This window comes from Chiloscyllium plagiosum, chromosome 2 (genome assembly GCF_004010195.1).
Source record: "Chiloscyllium plagiosum isolate BGI_BamShark_2017 chromosome 2, ASM401019v2, whole genome shotgun sequence".
NCBI lineage: Eukaryota > Metazoa > Chordata > Chondrichthyes > Orectolobiformes > Hemiscylliidae > Chiloscyllium > Chiloscyllium plagiosum.
Genome location: NC_057711.1, coordinates 44,683,573 through 44,705,082, shown reverse-complemented (window position 1 = coordinate 44,705,082; position 21,510 = coordinate 44,683,573). Strand labels below are relative to the sequence as shown.

Genomic DNA, 21,510 nt, shown 5'->3' with positions numbered 1-21,510 from the left:
AGAAATTAAAAATAATTTGCAAAACCACCACTGTTTTATTAAAGTTGCACCTGGATCTTAACCTATTTCCAAGTCCCTTTCAAATTATAGGACTGTTGAACATTGGCAGCAAACATTATCCTGAGACAAAACAAAAAAATTATATATATCCAAAAAGCTCATCATCCTAGGACTAACTTTTGGGTGGAGAGTAAAATACTTTTACGCAAAATCAAACATACTTACAGATATCAGGATCCTTGCTCTTCTTTGTTTTGTTACTGAGACTTATCTCAAATCTGTTTATATCAGACGAGACATCACTGGGGAAATGAAGGAATAATTTGAGAACGCTGCAATCTAAGAAACTTGTAAATTACATGCCCTTGTATAGGCCACAAACAAAAAAGGATGACGCATCAGCAGATAACAAACATTGAAAAAAGTACAAAAATCTCATCAATATGACATAATAAATGTGCACTTTTGTACATCTTATCTAAGATAAAAATACTCCTCTATTAATCAGAGATGAATAATTTCAAGTAAACCATAGAAACCGGTCATCATTTTCACTCTCTGTGCTACAACATTAAAAAAAAATACACATTCAGCAGGCTGTTAGCTTAATTATTCAATTAAGAATTAGAGTGCTGCTTTTGATACTGAAAACTTTTATAAAGGAAACAAAGGGGCGAGTAGGTCCCATAGTAAGGATCATGATGTTACCACAAAATGATAAGTACAATAGGAGACAAATTCAGGAACTTTGGGAGTGTGAATGGTGAATTGATGATAGAAAGATGGGAGAGAGAGTTGTTGTTGAATGAGCATTTTATGTCAGTTTAAATGACTTAAACATTTCACAAAGATACTTGAAAATCAAGAAACAAAGAGCAGAGCAACATTAAACTATCACCATCACATGGGAAATGCATTGGGAAAACAATTGGTGCTGAAGTTTGTTAAATCCCAGGACCAGATGGCTTGCATCTTACTGTCTTAAAAGTAGAGATAATCTTCCAATATTCCTTAGATTCTGAAAGGGTTCTAATGGATTAGAAAATAGCTAATGCAACATATTTCTTCAATACAGGGAGAGACAATGCACAAAATTATTAGGCAGTTAGTCCTAATATCTAGAATCCATTAAGGAGGTCAAGTGGCGTTGAAATGACCATCAGCCATGATTGAATAGCAGAGTGGACTCAATGGGTCGAATAGCCTTACTTCCACTCCTATGTCTTATGATCTTATAATACTTAGAAAATCATAATGTGATCTGGCAGAGTCAACATAGCTTTCTGTAAGGTGTGGGGGCGGTGTTTAATTAATTGGATATCCTGAGGAAGCGCTAAGCAAAGTGGATGAAGGGGAAGACATAGATGTGGCATACTTGGATTTTCAAAAGGCTTTCTCCACAACAAAGACAAAAATTGTTTGATTTGGCAGGTTATAATAAGAGCAAATCTGTGTGGCACAGCTCTAATGTCACAACTATTTATAAGATATATCAATGACTTTGACATTTAGATATTTATTTGGTTGAGAATTTAGGAGGCATGTTAGTAAGTTTGTTAAGGACACCAGAAGTGGTGGTATATTTGAAAGTGAACAAAATTATCTAAGATAACAAAGAGATCATGATCAATTGGGCCAATAGGCTGATGGAGTTTAATTTGGATAAATGCAAAGTTTGTATTTTGGCAAAACAAACAAGGGCAGGACTTATACAGTTAATGGTAGGGCCCTAAGTAGTGTTGTCAAACAGAGACACTGGGGACTCAGGTACATAGTTCTTAGAAATTTGTGTCACAGGTAGACAGGTGGCTAAGAAAGCATTTAGCACACTGGTGTTCATTGCTCAGACCACTGAGTAAAGGAGTTGGGATGTCATGTTGATGCTGGTAAGGCCAGGATGCTGGTAAGGCCACTGTTGGGAGTATTATCTACCAATTCTGGTCACACTGTTATATGAAGATTATTAGTAAATTGGAGAGGGTTCAGAAAAGATTCAGTAGGATGTTGCCAGGACCAGGGTATCTGAGTTAGAATGAGAAGCTGGGACCTTTTTTCACTGCAGTACAGGAGGTTGAGGGGTGACCATAGGGAGGTCTTTAAAATCATGGAAGGGCATTGATAAGGTGAATGGCAACAGGTCTTTTCCCTAGGGTGGGGGAGTTTAAGATTACAAGGCATATTTTTAAGGTGAGAGAAGAGTCCTGAGGGGATACTTTTTCTACACAGAGTGTGGTTAGTATGTGGAATTAACCGGCAGAGGAAGCGGTGGATGCAGATACAGTTACATTTAAATGACATTTGGCTGGAGATTATGAACAAGAAAATGTTTAGAGGGATACGGGCCAAATGCAGGCAAGTGGGACTAGTTTAGTTTGGGAAACCTGATCTGCATAGACGAGAAGGTCCGAAGGATTTGTTTCCGTGCTGTATGACTGTAAGCAACCCTTTATATAGTTGTTAAATTTGCTGACGACTCCACGTTACATGGGAAAGTGAATTGTCATGAGGAGATAAAAGAGTCTGCAAGTTATGTGAGTAGGCAAAAAGTTGGTACACAGAGTGTAACATGGGAAACTGTGAAGTTCTCCACTTTGGCAGGAAGAATAGAAAAGTGAGTACAGAAGTCACTTAGTCAGGGTGTATTAGTCAGGGTGCTCTGGTACATGAATCTGAAAAGATTAATACAGCAAGTAATTAGGAAGGCAAAAGGAATGTTGTTGTTTATTGCAAGGGGATTGGATTACAAAAATAAGGAAGTTTTATTGCAGCTGTGAAACAGAAACCACATATTACATTGAACATTACAGCATAGTACAGGCCCTTTGGCCCTCGATGTTGCGCCGACCTGTCATACCAATCTGAAGCCCATCTAACCTACACTATTCCATGTCCGTCCCTATGCTTGTCCAGTGACGACTTAAAAGTACTTAAAGTTGGTGAATCTACTACCGTTGCAGGCAAAGCATTCCATATCCTTACTACTCTTTGAGCAAAGAAACTATCCCTGACATCTGTCCTATATCTATCACACCTCAATTTAAAGCTATGCCCCCTCACACTCGCCGTCACCATACTTGGAAAGAGGCTCTCCCTGTCCACCCTATCTAATCCTCTGATTATCTTATAAGTCTCTATTAAGTCACTTTTCAACCTTCTACTCTCCAACAAAAACAGCCTCAAGTCCTTCAGCCTTTCCTCGTAAGACCTTCCCTCCATACCAGGCAACATCCTAGTAAATCTCCTCTGCACCCTTTCCAAAGCTTCCACATTCTTCTTATAATGCAGTGACCAGAACTGTACAAAATAGTCCAAGTGCGGCCGCACAAGAGTTTTGTACAGCTGCAGCATAACCTCATGGCTCCGGAATTCAATCCTTCTATTAATAAAAGCTAAAACACTGTATGCCTTCTTAACAACCCTATCAACCTGAAGGATGTAATTCCAGTCGAAACAGTCAGAGATGGTTCACTCAACTCACTTTTGGGACGTAGGGCTTATGAAGAAAATTGAACATGTGGGACCTTCACTCATTTTCATTTCAAGAAATGAGAGGTTGATCTTATTAAAACATAAGAGACGAGCAGATACTAGGAGGATGTTTCTTCTTGTGTCGACAGTACAAGTTGGAGACACAGATTCATAATAAGACATCTATCTTTTGAGATGGAGGTGATGAGAAACTTCTTTTCTCTCAAAGGGTGGTTAGAATGTGGCGCACTCTGCCAGAGGAAGTGGAACTGAAGCACCAAATTTAGTGAAGGTCAAAATAGGTTGACATTTAATATGGGGAACAAACTGAAAAGTGGAATTAAGACCATAGACAGATCAGAACTGGACTCCTGCTCCGAAGTCTTTTTTTTTAGATTACATTACAGTGTGGAAACAGGCCCTTCGGCCCAACAAGTCCACACCGACCCGCCGAAGCGCAACCCACCCATACCCCTACATTTACCCCTTACCTAACACTACGGGCAATTTAGCATGGCCAATTCACCTTACCTGCACATCTTTGGACTGTGGGAGGAAACCGGAGCACCCGGAGGAAACCCACTCTTATGTCACTGTTAATTAATACTATATATTTATGGCCCTTGTTCAGATCTAACCAATGAACAGGAACAGGTATACTTCTACACTATCAAGCACTTTTATTGCCTTCCTCCCAGTAGTCTTCTTTCTAAAGAAATAAAGCTCCACCTGTTCAATCTTTCCTGATAGTTATTAACTCAGTTCTGCTGCCATTAGTATTTTTAGTTCTTTCTCCAGTGCTTCTAATTTCTTTCTATAAACATTGGAACTGTTCACAATACTCCAAGTGTGATCTAATGAAGATTCGTCACAGGTATAACAGAACTTCTCTACATTTTAATTCTCTCAGGGATTTTTTTAAAAAAAATGATGCATTAAGGGTGTTATAATTATCATTTTATTTTAAGTTTTGGGGATTTGTAAGCTTGTACTCTCCGGTCCCCTTGCTCCTTTACCCAAATGAATAATTATTTTCCAAGGAGCACGTAGCTTTCTTATGCTTTCTATCAAAATGGATCACCTCATATTTGCTCATATTACTTTGTGTGCGCTTAAGGCAGGTCCTTGGTCCATTGTGCGCTGATGCTGCATCATGAACTGATTCGTTGGCAGTGAAGATTTGCCATTGTCTTAACAGAAAGGCAAAGAAGCAGGTCCCAAGTCTACCTCACTGAGATTCATGAACTAATTACACACTCACTTTGCAAATTAATTTAAAGCTTTCCTGTAATTTGTCAGACCCCACCTTTGTCTGAATTACAACTGCATTTGACATTGTCAATTTTGAAACTACGCTTCTGATTTCCAAGTCCAAAACAATGATAAAAAAACAATGAGCAGGGGCAATTCACACTCCAAGTTGCACACTCTTGTATCTAAGCAACACCCTAGAATGTATCGATAAATATACAGATGCCTGACAATTCAGTTAGTTTATCAGAAGAAATATCCAGCGTAAAGCATTTTGTGACTTTTAAAAAGTATACTGTCCATTTTTAAACCTGTAAGCTGCAGGATTGGGAATATTCTGTTGTCCACCAATACAATGAAAATTTAGAGAACAGATATCCCAACAGATCTTGTGGAACACCATTCACCAATTTAAGTAATCCTTTCAACTCCTACTTTATTTTCTCTTTTACAGCCAACTTACTAATTGTTGATGCTTGCCCCATGATGACTTTAGCCATTAGTACAATATATTACCTTTTCAAAAGTTTTTTCTTTTGGAAATATAAATTTACTATATTTACATTACTTACTGATTTTTAATTATATCAAATAACTCAATGGTCTTCTCTTCTGGAATTTATACTTACTATGCTTTATTTTATTTTCAGCCTCTAGAACATCTTCTATTGCATCTTTGATTAAGTATTCTATCATCATCTATGTTATTAAATTTACTGGTTGACAGCTATTGTACTTCTTCTATCACCATTTTTATATACAGGAATCACATAAGCCTTCAACTAATTTTCTGACAAGATTCTTTTTCTAATAATTTTTTATTTATTTTCGTGTCTCTTCCATCTCTTCCCAACTTCACATATGACTGGTGCAATCCACTCAATTTTATCCCAAGTTCAATGAGTTTATCAATTAAGCCTCTTTCAATGCTGTGTTTATCATGTTAGTGTTGTTGATACACTAATTTATTGAACATTATTTAATATCACTGCATTTCCAAATTATTTGGGAGTTTGCATGTATCAAAGGACTTAATCAATTTTTTTATTAACATGCCTTCTATTAACATACTATAATCATTGACAATTTTGATTTGAAGATGTCCTCAAATCCCCTTTAAACTGCTAACTCCTTACCTCAAAATTGTCCTGATTATTGGAAAAACGTTTCCCTACCTACCTTGTCTATACAGCTTAGAACTCTGTACACCTCAAATCAGGTCTCCCCTCAGCCATCTCTGATCCAAGGAAAAGAACCACAGCATGTCCAGTCTCTCTTCATAGCTGAATTGCTCCAGACCAGACAACATCCTGGTGAGTCACTTCTGCACTCTCTAGTGCAATCACATCCTTCCCATAGTGCAGCAACTAGAACCGCAACACAGAATACCAGCTGCAACCGAATTAATGTTATAGACAGCTCGATTGTGTACTTGCTGTCATAATCAATCAACGCCTTGACCAATAAAAGCAAGTATCCCATGTGTCTTGTTAATCTGCCTGCCCGACAGCCTTCAAAAATCTATGGATGTGCACACCATGTTTTCTCAGATCCTCTGTACTTCCTAGGCTCTTATCATTCAATGTGTACTCTTTTGTCTTCTTAGTCCTCCCAAAATGCATTCACTTCACACTTTTCAGAATTAAATTCTGTCACTGTTCAGCCCATTTAAAGGTCAACCTCAATTATCCGAACGACATGGGTAGGGAGTATTTTGTTCAGATAATCGAATGTTCGGCTAACAGTTTACCCAAGCATCGGGACCCTTGAGACCTTGTTTGGGTAATCCGAAATTCGGATAATTGATGTTCGGATAACCAAAGTTGTCCTGTATAGCATCCTGTCGTCTAAGGCTTTCCTCCTTGCTACTTACCACACCATCAATTTTTGTGTAATTTGTGACGCTAATGATCATATATCCTAAAATTCATGTCAACACAACAAACAGCAATGGGCCTAGCACTGAATCCTATGGTATGCCACTGGCAACGGGCTTCCAGTCACTTTCCACCATCATCCTTTGCTTCTTGCCACTAAGCCCATTTTGGATCCAATTTACTAATTTTTCCTGAATCCCATAAGCTCTTAGCTTCTTAACCAGCCTGCTTTGTCAAAAGCTTAACTGAATTCCAAGAAGTCTACATCAACTGCACAACACTCCAAGTCACCTCATCAAAAAAATTCAATCAAATTTGTTAAACAGGATCTCCCATTTACATTTCCTACTACATGCTATCTCAATACTAATTCATTCAAAATATCACAAAATATCTCCTCCCTGATTTCTGCACTGACATTGAGGACAGGTACAAAGTAATAATTTAACACAGTAGCTAATGGTACCATGTCTTCAATTTTGATTCTGATGGACCCTATTCTTCTCCTGCCCTTAATATACTTCGAAAATTTGGATTTTCCTTAATGTTTTTCAGCTCCCCTTTTCGCTCTCCTAATTTCTTTGATAAGTAACACTCTGCACTTTTTATGCTCTTTTATGGCACGACTGCTTTGAGCCTTTAATTAATACCATAAACTAGATTTCCCTTATTGAATCCTGCACATTCCTTGGCAAAATCACCACACTCCCAGAAGACCAAAGAGCTACTCGGTCATTGCAAAAAGATGACTGATGTGTTTAACCTGAAGATCACAATGCCTCAGGTGCGGACAAGGTTGGTAACTTCAGCCAATGCAGGAATTGAACCCATGTTGTTGGCATTAGTCTGCATCACAAACCAGCCATTCAGCGAACTGAACTAACTTAGCTTATCCTCAAAGCAACTGGCAGGGTAGCATACCAGTGTAAGTGTACTCTCTCAGGCCAATATCCCCAACATCAAGACACTAATCATCCATGACCAGCTGCGATGGGTAGGCCACTGTCGATATGCCCAACACAATATTCCCAAAATAAGTGCTCTACTCTGAGCTCTGCCATAATAAACAATCACTAGGAGGGCAGAGGAAATGCTACAAGGACACCTCGAAAGCTTCCCGAAACAAATGCAACATCTCCAATGACATGGGGGAAATCACTTGCCTGAAAACGCACAAACTGAAGAAGCCTGTGTGAAGGCTCCAACCAATTTGAGAGTCACCTTGCACAACATGTCGAAGTCAAGTGCAAGCAGCACAAGGAGCTTGTGGAATTCAGATCATTTTATCTACCTGCACCTGTGGCAGAGTAAGTGGATCCAGAATTGGACTATCCAGCCACCACAACACCCACTCCCCTCATGTAGAAGTCATTTAAGACATTTATAGCAACCTTGACAACTAGGGTTCTCTGCATTTGTTGGTCCCACCTTTCACCTTCACAGGACGATATTGCCTTTGCATTCTCATTATTACCTTTTGAATGTCTCCAGAGCATAAAGGAAGTAGGAGTATACTTAAGAGGGAAATCAGGAGGGCAAAAAGAGGACATGAGACAGCGTTGGAAAATAGAATTAAGGAGAATCCAAAGGGATTTTACAAAAACATTAAAGGACAAAAGGGTAACTAGGGAGAAAATAGGGCCCCTCAAAGATCAACAAGGTGGCCTTTGCATGGAGCTGCAGAAAATGGGGAAGATACTAGATAAGTATTTTGCATCAGTATTTACTGTGGAAAAGGATATGGAAGATATAGACTATTGGGAAATAGATGGTGACATCTTGCAAAATGTCCAGATTACAAAGGAGGAAGTGCTGGATGTTTTGAAACGGGTAAAGGTGGATATATCCCCAGGACCTGATCAGGTGTACCTGAGAACTCTGTGGGAAGCTAGAGAAGTGATTGCTGGGCCTCTTGCTGAGATATTTGTATCATGGATAGTCACAGGTGAGGTGCCGGAAGACTGGAGGTTGGCTAACGTGGTGCCACTGTTTAAGAAGGGTGGTAAGGACAAGCCAGGGAACTATAGACCAGTGAGCCTGGTGTCAGTGGTGGGCAAGTTGTTGGAGGGAATCCTGAGGGACAGAATGCACATGTACTTGGAAAAGCAAGGACTGATTCGGGATAGTCAACATGGTTTTGTGCGTGGGAAATCATGTCTCACAAACTTGATTTGAGTTTTTTGAAGTAGTAACAAAGAGGATTGATGAGGGCAGAGCAGTAGATGTGATCTTTATATGGACTTCAGCAAGGCTTTCAACAAGGTTCCCCATAGGAGATTGGCAAAGTTAGATCTCATGGAATACAGGGAAAACTAGTCAATTGGAAACAGAACTGTCTCAAAGGTAGAAGACAGAGGGTAGTGGTGGAGGGTTGTATTTCAGACTTCAGGCCTGTGACCAGTGGAGTGCCCCAAGGATTGGTGCTGGGTCCTCTACTTTTTGCCATTTACATAAATGATTTGGATGCGAGCATAAGAGGTACAGTTAGTAAGTTTGCAGGTGACACCAAAATTGGAGGTGTTGTGGACAGCGAAGAGGGTTACCTCAGATTATAACAGGATCTGGACCAGATGGGCCAATGGACTGAGAAGTGGGAGATGGAGTTTAATTCAGATAAATGCGAGGTGCTGCATTTTGGGAAAGCAAATCTTAGCAGGACTAATACACTTAATGGCAAGGTCCTAGGGAGTGTTGCTTATCAAAGAGATCTTGGAGTGCAGGTTCATAGCTCCTTGAAAGTGGAGGAGTCACAGGTAGATAGGATAGTGAAGAGTGAAGGCAGCGTTTGGTATGCTTTCTTTTATTGGTCAGAGTATTGAGTACAGGAGTTGGGAGGTCATGTTGCAGCTGTACAGGACATTGGTTAGGTCACTGTTGGAATATTGCAAGCAATTCTGGTCTCCTTTCTGTCGGAAAGATGTTGTGAAACTTGAGAGGCTTCAGAAAAGATTTACAAGGATGTTGCCAGGGTTGGAGGACTTGAGCTATACAACATTGGGCGGCACGGTGGCACAGTGGTTAGCACTGCTGCCTCACAGCGCTCGAGATCCGGGTTCGATTCCCGCCTCAGGCGACTGACTGTGTGGAGTTTGCACGTTCTCCCCGTGTCTGCGTGGGTTTCCTCCGGGTGCTCCGGTTTCCTCCCACAGTCCAAAGATGTGCAGGTCAGGTGAATTGGCCATGCTAAATTGCCCGTAGTGTTAGGTAAGGGGTAAATGTAGGGGTATGGGTGGGTTGCGCTTCGGCGGGGCGGTGTGGACTTGTTGGGCCGAAGGGCCTGTTTCCACACTGTAAGTAATCTAATCTAATCTAAAAAAACATTGAACATTACAGTGCAGTACAGGCCCTTCGGCTCTCGATGTTGCGTCAACCTGTCATACCAAGCTGAAGCCCATCTAACCTACACTATTCCATGTCCGTCCCTATGCTTGTCCAATGACGACTTAAAAGTACTTAAAGTTGGTGAATCTACTACCGTTGCAGGCAAAGCATTCCATACCCTTACTACGCTGAGTAAAGAAATTATCTCTGACATCTGACCTATATTTATCACACCTCAATTTAAAGCTATGCCCCCTCACACTCGCCGTCACCATACTTGGAAAAAGGCTCTCCCTGTCCACCCTATCTAACCCTCTGATTATCTTATAAGTCTCTATTAAGTCACTTTTCAACCTTCTACTCTCCAACAAAAACAGCCTCAAGTCCTTCAGCCTTTCCTCGTAAGACCTTCCCTCCAAACCAGGCAACATCCTAGTAAATCTTCTCTGCAAAGATTTCCAAAGCTTCCACATCCTTCTTATAATGCAGTGACCAGAACTGTACACAATACTCCAAGTGCGGCCGCATCAGAGTTTTGTACAGCTGCAGCATAACCTCATGGTTCTGGAACTCGATCCCTCTATTAATAAAAGCTAAAACACTGTATGCCTTCTTAACAACCCTATCAACCTGGGTGGCAACTTTCAAGGATCTGTGTACCTGGACACCGAGATCTCTCTGCTCATCTAAACTAGCAAGAATCTTACCATTAGCCCAGTACTTTGCATTCTGGTTACTCCGACCAAAGTGAATTACCTCACACTTGTCCGCATTAAACTCCATTTGCCATCTCTCAGCCCAACTCTGCAGCTTATCTAGGTCTCTCTGCAACCTACAACATCCTTCGTCACTATCCACAACTCCACTGACCTTAGTGTCATCCGCAAATTTACTAACCCACCCTTCTACGCCCTCATCCAGGTCGTTTATAAAAATGACGAACAGCAGTGGACCCAACACTGACCATTGCGGTACACCACTAGTAACTAGACTCCAGGATGAACATTTCCCATCAACCACCATCCTCTGTCTTCTTTCAGTAAGCCAATTACTGATCCAAACTGCTATATCTCCCACAATCCCAGTCCTCCGCATTTTGTACTATAGCCTACTGTGGGGAACCTTATCGAACGCCTTGCTGAAATTCATATGCACCACATCAACTGGTTTACTCTCATCTACCTGTTTGGTCACCTTCTCAAAAGAACTCAGTAAGATTTGAGAGGCATGACCTACCCTTCACAAAACCATGCTGACTATCCCTAATCAAATTATTCTTTTCTAGATGATTATAAATCCTGTCTCTTATAATCTTTTCCAACACTTTACCAACAACTGAAGTAAAACTCACTAGTCTATAATTACCAGGGTTATCTCTACTCCCCTTCTTGAACAGGAGAACCACATTTGCTATCCTCCAGTCTTCTGGCACTATTTCTGTAGACAATTACGATTTAAAGATCAATGCCAAAGGCTCGGCAATTTCCTCCCTGACTTCCCAGAGGATCCTAGGATAAATCCCATCCGGCCCAAAGGACTTATCTATTTTCACACTCTGCAGGATTTCTAATACCTCTTCCTTGTGAACCTCAATCCCACCTAGTCTACTCGCCTGTATCTCAGTATTCTCCTCAACAATATTGTTGTTTCGCCAGAGTGAATACTGTCGAAAAATATTCATTTAGTGCTCCCCCTATCTCCTCTGACTCCACACACAACTTCCCACTACTATCCTTGATTGGCCCTAATCTTACTCTCGTCATTCTTTTATTCCTTAAATACCTAGAGAAAGCCTTTGGGTTTACCCTGATCCTATCCACCAACAACTTCTCATGTCTCCTCTTGGCTCTTCTGAGCTCTCTCTTTAGGTCTTTCCTGGCTACCTTGTAATCCTCAAGCGCCCTAACTGAGCCATCACATCTCATCCTAATATAAGCCTTCTCCTTCCTCTTGACCAAAGATTCCACTTCCTGCGCTCTACAGCTTCCTCCCTGCCTGACAGGTACATACTTATCTAGGACACTCAGGAGCTTTTCCTTGAATAAGCTCCACATTTCTAATGTGCCCATCCCCTGCAGTTTCCTTCCCCATCCCATGCTTCCTAAATCTTGCCTAATCACATTGTAATTGCCTTGCCCCCAGCTGTAACTCTTGCCCAGTGGTATACATCTATCCCTTTCTAAAGTAAACATAACAGCGTTGTGATCGCTGTCACCAAAGTGCTCACCTACTTTCCGAGTCTAACACCTGGCCGGGCTCATTACCCAGTACCAAATCTAATGTGGCTTTTTGCTCCTTGTTGGCCTGTCTACATACTGTGAAGCCCTCCTGCACACACTGGACAAAAACTGACCCATCTATAGTACGCGTACTATAGTGTTCCCAGTCAATATTTGGAAAGTTGAAGTCCCCCATGACAACTACCTTGTCTCTCTCACTCCTATCGAGAATCATCTTTGCTATCCTTTCCTCTACATCTCTGGAACTATTCGGAGGCGTATAGAAAACTCAACAGGGTGACCACTCCTTTCCTGTTTCTAACCTCAGCCCATACTACCTCAGTTGACGAGTACCCAAACATCCTTCCTGCAACTGTAATACTGTCCTTGATCAACAATGCCACACCTCCCCCTCTTTTACCATCTTCTCTGTTCTTACTGAACGGAGATGCTGAACAGGCTGGGGCTGTTTCCCCTGGAGCGTCGGAGGCTGAGGGGTGATCTTTTAGAGGTTTACAAAATTATGAGAGGCATGAATAGGGTAAACAGGCAATGTCTTTTCCCTGGGCTTGGGGAGTCCACAACTAGAGGGCATAGGTTTAGGGTGAGAGGGGAAAGATATAAAAGAGACCTAAGGGGGCAACTTTTTCACACAGAGGGTGGTACGTGTATGGAATGAGCTGCCAGAGGAAGTGGTGGAGGCTGGTACAATTGCAACATTTAAAAGGCATTTGGATAGGTATATGAATAGGAAGGGTTTGGAAGGATATGGGCCGGGTGCTGGCAGGTAGGACTAGATTGGGTTGGGATATCTGGTCAGCATGGATGGGTTGGACTGAAGGGTCTGTTTCCATGCTGTACATCTCTAGGACTCTGTGACACTACTCTGATGAGAGATTTCCTGCAAGCAGCTGCTCCTAATCCACACTGGCTAGATCCTGTCTTAGCTTATTAAAATTGGCCTGCATCCAATTCAGAACTTTTATTTCCATCTTTGCACTTGCCTACAATTATTTTAAACCTTACTAAATTATGGTCAATACCTCCAAACTACTCCCCCATTGTCATATCCAATATGTGGCCAGCTTTGCTCCCTAAGATTAAATCAATCACTATTAAATCAACCTCTTTGAAAGAGGTTTCACACACTTAAAAAAAAAGCCTCTTGAACACATGAAGAATTCTTCCCGCTCTAACTTTTTCACACTTTATCTATCCCAGATTTTCTTGGGAGAGTTGAAATGCCTACTCTCATTGTCTTATTATTTTATATTTCTAAAATTTGCCTACATTTCATTTTCTCTATCTCTCTGACATTTTGGGGGTCTGGAGTACACCTCAGCAAAGTGATTGTCCATTTTATGTTTTAGGTTCTACCCATAAAGCATCATTTGAGGAGCTCTCCAAGATATCTTTCCCTCTTACTCCAACAACTGAGTCCTTCATCAACAGTGCAACGTTATCTCCTCTTTAACACTCCCCCATCTCACCTAAACATTCAAGATTCTGTAATATTGAGTTGCATGTCCTGAATCTCTTTCAATCACATCTGTGTTAACAATGATGTCACATCCTCACATTAATCAAGATCCTCAACACATTTGCCTTACTCATAAGACTCTTTGCATTAAAATAAATACCATCCATGTTTCCTCACCTCTCTGTTTGCATCACTCACTACTGTATTACCTGCTAATTCTGTTCTCCCTCTCTTTCTTCTCATCTCTTGGAGAGGATGCAAACACTTAATTGTCGTAAAATCTATTTTGTTCATTTATGCCTTTTAAGGAAGGAAATCTGCCATTCTTACCTGATCTTGCTTACGTATGACCCCAGATGCACAGCATTGTAAGTGACTCTGAACTGCTCTTTGAAATGGTCTAGCAAGCCACTCAGCTCAAAGGCAATTAGGTATAGGCTCTAAATGCTGGCCTAGCCAGCAACACCCACATCACATGAATGAACAAAATAACCTCCTTGTAATAAAGGACAATATGCCATTTGTCTTTTTAACTGTCAATTGCACCTGCATGCTAATTTAATTTCTGGTATGGAACAGAAAATAAAACTTGAATGCCAGTATTTAATAGACTTTCACGAATGCAAATTCAAAACATCTTACAGGATTTGGGTATTTTACAGGATTCATCACTGAGGTCAATGACTTCAGAGCTTGACCACTGCAAATGCTGCGCTGCAGTACTGTTGTGTAATTCTTCCACAAGCTATGAACAATAAGGTCTAAGTACTTCAGGGAGAGACAAGTGGTCCCAGAGTAAAACTTCAACAGAAGCAGGAAGCTTTGGCCATCCTGAGAAACATTCTTATCAAAATCAGCTAAATTGGATACTACATATCCCTCCAGCTAGTGCACTTCAAAGTTGTCGTTGAAAGCCTTCATATTGCTCAGAGACACCAAATTAGACACTTAATAATTGTGTGTTACGCGTAAAACTTCATAAAACATGAGTACTGAAGAGATTTTATTCTGAAAGGACTCACTCAAAAATGAATTCTTCTGTCCATACAGGATTCTGCCCTTCCCTGGCATGAGTTTTTGCTACTTGAACACTGTTTAGGGAGATGTTACAGTAAGGGTGTGTGAAATACTTCCCTGGAAGTTTATGGGCTTCTTCCACATACAACACCAGACTACTGACCTGAGGAAGAGAACAATTTTTTTTATTACATGATGGGAAATTTCACATGGCACCAGTGTCAGATTGCAGCAACGGGTTACTTATACTGTACACCTTAATGACATCCTTTGACAAATAATTTTATATGACAAAACTAAGCAGCCTAGTATAACCAATTATGCTGTGCCAATAACCTGCAAGAGGCATGTTATAATTAGTCATCTAGTTGCACAAAACTTAAATATTGCTGAAGTACAAAGAGAAATGTTGTCAGAGCTTTTCAACTTGTACTCCTTGGAAATGTGGCACTTTTGTTGTCCTGTTGAGGCCCAGAACCTATTACTTCAGCAGGCTGAAGGCTTCTCTTTCCCTCTTTCTACCAGAACACTTGAAGTGTTCACCTACTCAGCAGCCAAAGAATTGTCAACAAGTTGATGACTTTTGATGACATCCACAACTGGTCACGATTCTACAAACCAATCAGCAATCTACTGCCGAACAAATATCATTCTGCATGCACAAACCCTGCTGTTGTAGCATCTCATCTCTCCTTGCCCACTGTTTGAAAAACAAATGTCTAAACAACTAAGTTCCAGTGATTTGTTTTTAAAAAAACAGCAACTTCTTCCATGATTATAAACAGGCCTTTTTCCATTGTAGTCCTGAATTTAAATATGCAAGCTTTACAACATAAAATCAGAAATCAAGGGCAATCACCTCTCCAGCAAGTTTCTGCGGCTGCAGAAACTTCACCACAAAGTCATTGAATTTGGGCAAGCTGCAGACACTGTGACACATCACAAATGGGAAGATATACACGGACCTTTTGTTCCAAGTAGTAATCAAAAATTCTTCTTATAGGATTGTCTACTTTGATCATCCCTTTGATCTGGTTGATGGATACGGGCAACAGATTGAAATATTGTGCAGATGAAAACATCCGACTGCCAGAACAATCCACGGTCCCCCAAAATTATATGCAATGGGGATCCAATGGCTCCTTCTGGATTCTCATTTTTCAAAAGCATACTGTGGTCTGGCCTGATAAAAGAGTCACAGCTTTTGATGGTACAGCTGCATGGCGATTTGCGATTGGAGAGCAGCACAATTCAATAATATTCAAGTAAAAGACAAAACTTCGATTACATGATTCAAAGAGGTCCACGAAACTGACTTTTTCTCAAAAAATGTGTTAGGATTAATTATCATCTATTTCTGGCCAGTGCAAATCACTCTATTGTAGCGAACTACTTGAGGGAGCATTGCATGCTGCAGCTTTTCCCATTCCTGGTCTCCCTGCTGTGGCAGCAGTTCGTCCTCAATGGTTAACTTCCAAGCTCAGAACAGATTGGTATGCTCGAAGATGCTAGGGCATTATGCTGCAGGAATCAGGAGTAAATTCTTCAACCCCAATATGATTAGTAACAATACCTATATTAAGCTAATACTCTAATAGCAAATCTCTGTCAATGACCGATGTGATATTTGCTGCTATCTTTCTTTTATTGTTTGGAGTATAATTCACTTTCAGGCTTCAAGATGCCCTGCGTAGCATTCATCTCCTGAGTTGCCCAGTTCCAGAAGCTGCATGTGAATTATGCACTGTAGATGAAGAGCCACTTTTATGAGAAATTAGCTCTTTAAATACTTCAACTAGCTTCCTGCCACTGCTACACAAAATTCTTCGAGCGTGGACACACATTGCACTATGGGAAAATAGGAGTAGGTAGAAAGATATGGGATAATGTACCAAATATTGCTTCTATATAATTTTCCAGGTCCAACATCTCCAAAGGTCAGGAAATCTACACCAACCTCACGATGTCCCATCCACTTTAACTTCACTTTTTAAGCCCTGAACAAAAGTGAACAAAATCCTTCTTCCTTTTACCTGTCGAAGACGCTTGTTGGAGGTTGATGGCAGTGGTTTTTTCAAGTTACTGCAAAACACATGCAAGCACTTCATCCAGTCCTACAAAAGCAGAAAATATTTATCATGAATATCGAGATGACACTAAATAATTTCCAACTTCATTATCAGCTTTTATTTAACTTTGACAAATTATTCAACCAACTATATATAAGGTAAAGGAAGATTTTCAAATCAGGTAAAGACCACACCATTGCACACTAAGCAGTTCTGTTTCTAAGCATATAATGCATCTTTATATTATTTGGCTCCTACATTTCAAAAGTCTAGTCTATACACAACAATGAAATATTTTTAAGAACTTACATGTACTAATTTTGGAAATATAACATGAACATCACCTTGTTCATCGCTAAGAACTCTGCAAGATCGTTATAACAATTCAAATATCCCTGTCAGTTTATTTTGTTATCAGAAGTTAGCATAACTGTACATTTGGTTAATACAGACATTTCAAGGTTAGTGATCGACATTTTACCTGAACCTGTTCTGGAGTTTCCGTTGCAAAGTAGAAGATATAATGGTCTTCGCTAAAGTGCTGCACTACTATTTGAAAACAGTTTGGCCTAAGAAAAAAGAAATTAAAGGCAACAACTTAAACCATGAAATACAAATAATCTTTGAAAACTACTTTAAATTAATCAAACTGCACTTTTTGATATCAATGCGTGTTTCATAAATATTGGCTCAATTCTAATTTATTCATCTATTGGACACATAGGTGAGTGCTGAAAAAGCAAGTTTTAAAAGACGACTAGCACCTCATGAAGACAGTTATTTCAAATTCAAAAATGTTTGTCTACTCTTTTTGCTGATAACCATTGTACATTTAATAGACTATTATTTCTACAGTTTGGAAATCATAAAATCAATAAAAATCTTAAATCTTTGATCAGGCTGAAGCATCTCACAACATAATTTTAGCACTTAGAACAGAAACAGATTCTGAACAAATTCCTGCTTTCTGGAATTCAAATTCTGCCATTTGTCATGGTGTTATTTAAACCCATGTCTCCAGAATATTGGCCTGAGGTTCTGGGTTGCTATTCCAGTAACATTATCAGTACACCACTGTTTCTCCTAGAGGATTTGGATAAGTACAACTTTTTAAAATGTTTCATAATGTTTTTAACCAACAAGCGTGTTTTTATGGTTTATGTAATTTTGATTAGACATTCTAACATCATGCTATAAACCAGAAAACTGCAAAATGTAGAAATGAACTAGTCCCAAGTAGTCCTATCAATAGAGATTACAGTATACATAATCACAAAATGCTAGAAATACTCAGGTCAGTTAACAATGATGAAGAGAGAAAAAGGTAGCATATCAGATCAATGATTCCCAAGTTCAAATGAAAGGCCAATAACTTGAAGCATTTATTGTTTATCCTGTCACAGATGTTTCGAAGAACATTTCCATAACGATACCTTTTCATTGTCTAAAGTACTTTGATTTTCAACTATTTTAAGTTCCCTTGCTATAAAAGTGATGAAAAACTAGGCAAAATAACAGTGGTCAATTGTGTAAAAATTGCAGAATATTTTCACTAGAAATGGCTGCTGGTGTTAAAGTATACATACTTCAGACACAGCCATTTATCTAGAAATAATGATGGTTATAAACTACTAAATGATTTAAAAACTTTCTTATTTTGAAATAGGAATGCAGATTTTATTCTGTTTACCAGAGAGAAGTTTCTCTGCATCTTGGAAACAATAAACTATATCTAATCCTGTAACCAATATTTCCATGTATTTTATATTTTTTATAGGTACATATTTAAAAAATCGTAATGGAAGAAACCACCTGAAGTAACAAAAACCCTGTTTGAGGAATAACATTCCCAGGTGACTTCCTACTATAACGATATGTCCAAAATGTTGAGTACCACTTGGAGAAAGCACAGGGGATACAATGTACTCCTGGTGGGGGCCTTGCATGTCCATTGAAAGAGTGGCTCAACAATGCCAATACTGACCAAGCTGGTCAGGTCCTAAAGGACGTAGCTGATAAAGTGAATCTGTAGCAGGGGTTGAAGAAAGCAACGAGAGGGGAAAACATAATGATGTCATTCTAACCAAATTGCCTATTGTAGACACTTTCATAAATGTATCCATCGAGGGTTTATAGACAAAAAAAAAATGATGTTTGGAAGAAATACAATATTCTTGCAAAGAACCAGCTGAGGCATGATGGACCAAATAGCTTTCTTAAGGAGTTGTAGACTTTTTATAAATTTTTCACAGAAAAGGAGGATTATCAACTGTGCAATGCACTGTTATTGCAAATGAAGATGTAGCTGGAAAATTGCATGAAAGAGACCTGCTTCAAAATATCTGGGTAGTGGAAAGTTCTGAACTACAAAGGATTTGCCCAAGATAAAATAGATGGCATTTCAAACAGAGCTCAGCTGAACATCCTAGCTGAAGTTTGTGCACGCTGTAGAGAAAGATAAGTTAATATGGGGGGGCGGGGGCGGAGAAGTGTGGTGATGGGGACCATGATAAACACTGAAGTAGTGTTGAAACACTGAAGTATGCTGGAAAATGGCAAGTTCAGAAGGCTGGAAAAAACAAGAGTAATCCTTGGCTTGGTTAAATCAGACATAAAAGTACAATATCAAGGAGGTTATAAAACCCTTATAAAACAATGGTTAGGTCTCAGCATATGTTCAATTCCTGGCATGACATTCTGGGAAAGATGTGAAGGGCATGGAGAGGATATAAAAGAGCTTTATTAGAATGGTAGCCCAGATGAGGGACTTCACTAATAGAGAGAAGCTGAATAAATTGTTTCACTTCAAACAGAGAAGTCAACAGAGATAAAAGCACAAAATGCTGGAAAAATTCAATGGGTTAAGCAGCAGCTGTGAAGAGAAAGAGTTGCTGTTTCAAATTGTTGACACTTCATTAGAAGAGGAGATTTGAAAGAAGTGTTCAGAATTATGAACCCTTTTGGGGTTGATTTCAATATCAGAAAAATAGTCAGTCAATATACTCTGAAAGCATTTGGAATAAGATCCAGATATGCCATGAGGAATCATTGCTTTCATGCAGTAAGTTACTATGGCATGGAATACACCAGCAGTAATGGTGGCAGAAGCAGATTTAATAGTAACTTTTAAAATGAAATTGATTGATGGGAACAAGTTCACAGTGTTATGGGAATAACCAAATAATGGTTAGCAATTTCGATCGCCTGACACAATGGTGATTCAAGCTAAGGTGAGTGAGTGCGTGACTGACTATCATCTTAAGAGATGATAACAAACCTTACCAGTAAGTTAGTTATATGTTTGGAGAGGAATATAACAGGATATTTGGTATACAAGATCAGCACTATTGATCAATTTGGAGGACAAACATGAAAATAAACCAATTACGTTGAAAAGACTATTGAACAGCCTATGCTAGGCTGCAGTGCAGTCTACCTTTTTCTCCAATCAGAAAATCAAATAACACATCATGAAAAGGATGCTACCACCCTCCATCACAAGTACAAATGGAAAAATTATTGGTAAGTTAAAAATGTAATTATAAAGGATTGGTTTTGAAAATGGAGAATCTCTTGTTAATGCAAGTTATAGATGGTCAGTGGCATTGACGTCATTTGTGGGGCTTGGAGATTGATTCATTTAATTATTTTAAGAGTATAGAAGCAAAAGTAGGACAGTTGGTCCCTTCAGTCTATTCCAGTGATCAATGAGATTGTGGATGATCAGCGCCTGTTCTTAGCAAACAGAGATCTATCAACCTCCGTTTTTAAAATGAACACTTGACTTAGGATTTGTGGGAGAGAATTCTAAACGTCAACTGTCCTTTGTATGAAATTATTTCCTAATTTTGTTTCCATAACGTCTGATCAAATTTTCAAGACCATGCCGAATAAATCCTGTACTTACTAACCAGAGGAAAAAGTTCATTATGCGCTCTTAATATCTTGAAAACTTGAATCAAATTATAACGTAGCATGTGTAATCATTCCATTTAATACATGGGGGATAGGTGTCATTTTGGTTAACTACACAGCACTCCAAATAAAGTCAGTGTATTCTTGCTAAGGTGGGATGCTTGGAAATGCTTAAATTTCTCCAGGAAAGGTCTAAACAGGGCATGACAATTGAAGCATGACTTCTAATCACATATATTCTAAGCCTTCAGATAAAAAGGCCAGCAGCTAATTAGCAATTACGATTATTTTTCCAGACGCTTTCACAACCCACATACTTAAGAGTGATAGTCATACAGCATGGAAATATACCCTTCATTCCAACCAGTCCATGGTGACCATGTTCACAAAATAAACTTGTCCTACCTGCCAACACTTGGCCTGTATTCCTCTATATCTTTCCTTTTCATGAATTTTTCCAAACATCTTTCAAATGTTCTAATTGTATCTGCATCCACCATTTCTCTGGCAGTTCATTCTACACATGAACCACTCTCTTGGTTTAAAAAAAAGATGCCCCTCATATCCTTTAAAATATTTCTCCTCTCACCTTAAACTCCCTTTGAACTCCCCCACCCTCAGGAAAAGACCCTTGCTAATCACCTTATCTATGCCCCTCATGATGGGTCTGTACCTTTTATAAAGTACTTTGCTTAATCCTTTTAAGACCCAAAATAAATAATTTTGCTATTCAGTAAAATAAAGTCCATTTACTAGAGTTTACCACATTCGATCAAAATCTCTGTAATTTTGTATTTCCATCTACATGAATTTAAATACCATCTAACTTTGGATCACTGGCAAACTTGGAGATACGATTTTTCACAGTGATCTAAATATTAATATACATGTGT

At 39.4% G+C, this 21,510-nt stretch overlaps 1 protein-coding gene across 2 annotated transcripts in view; it reads right to left on the bottom strand.

The window, feature by feature from the left end:
* rasa1a (RAS p21 protein activator (GTPase activating protein) 1a) overlaps positions 1-21,510 on the bottom strand; it is a 191,986-nt gene that overhangs the window by 63,872 nt on the left and 106,604 nt on the right. For both annotated transcript variants that reach the window (XM_043708652.1, XM_043708645.1), the window contains exons 12-15: positions 17,184-17,271; positions 16,667-16,747; positions 14,639-14,796; positions 226-302 (exon numbers count right to left, since the gene is read on the bottom strand). In XM_043708652.1, the coding sequence (XP_043564587.1) occupies positions 226-302; positions 14,639-14,796; positions 16,667-16,747; positions 17,184-17,271 (404 nt within the window). The remainder of the gene's footprint in view (positions 1-225; positions 303-14,638; positions 14,797-16,666; positions 16,748-17,183; positions 17,272-21,510) is intronic.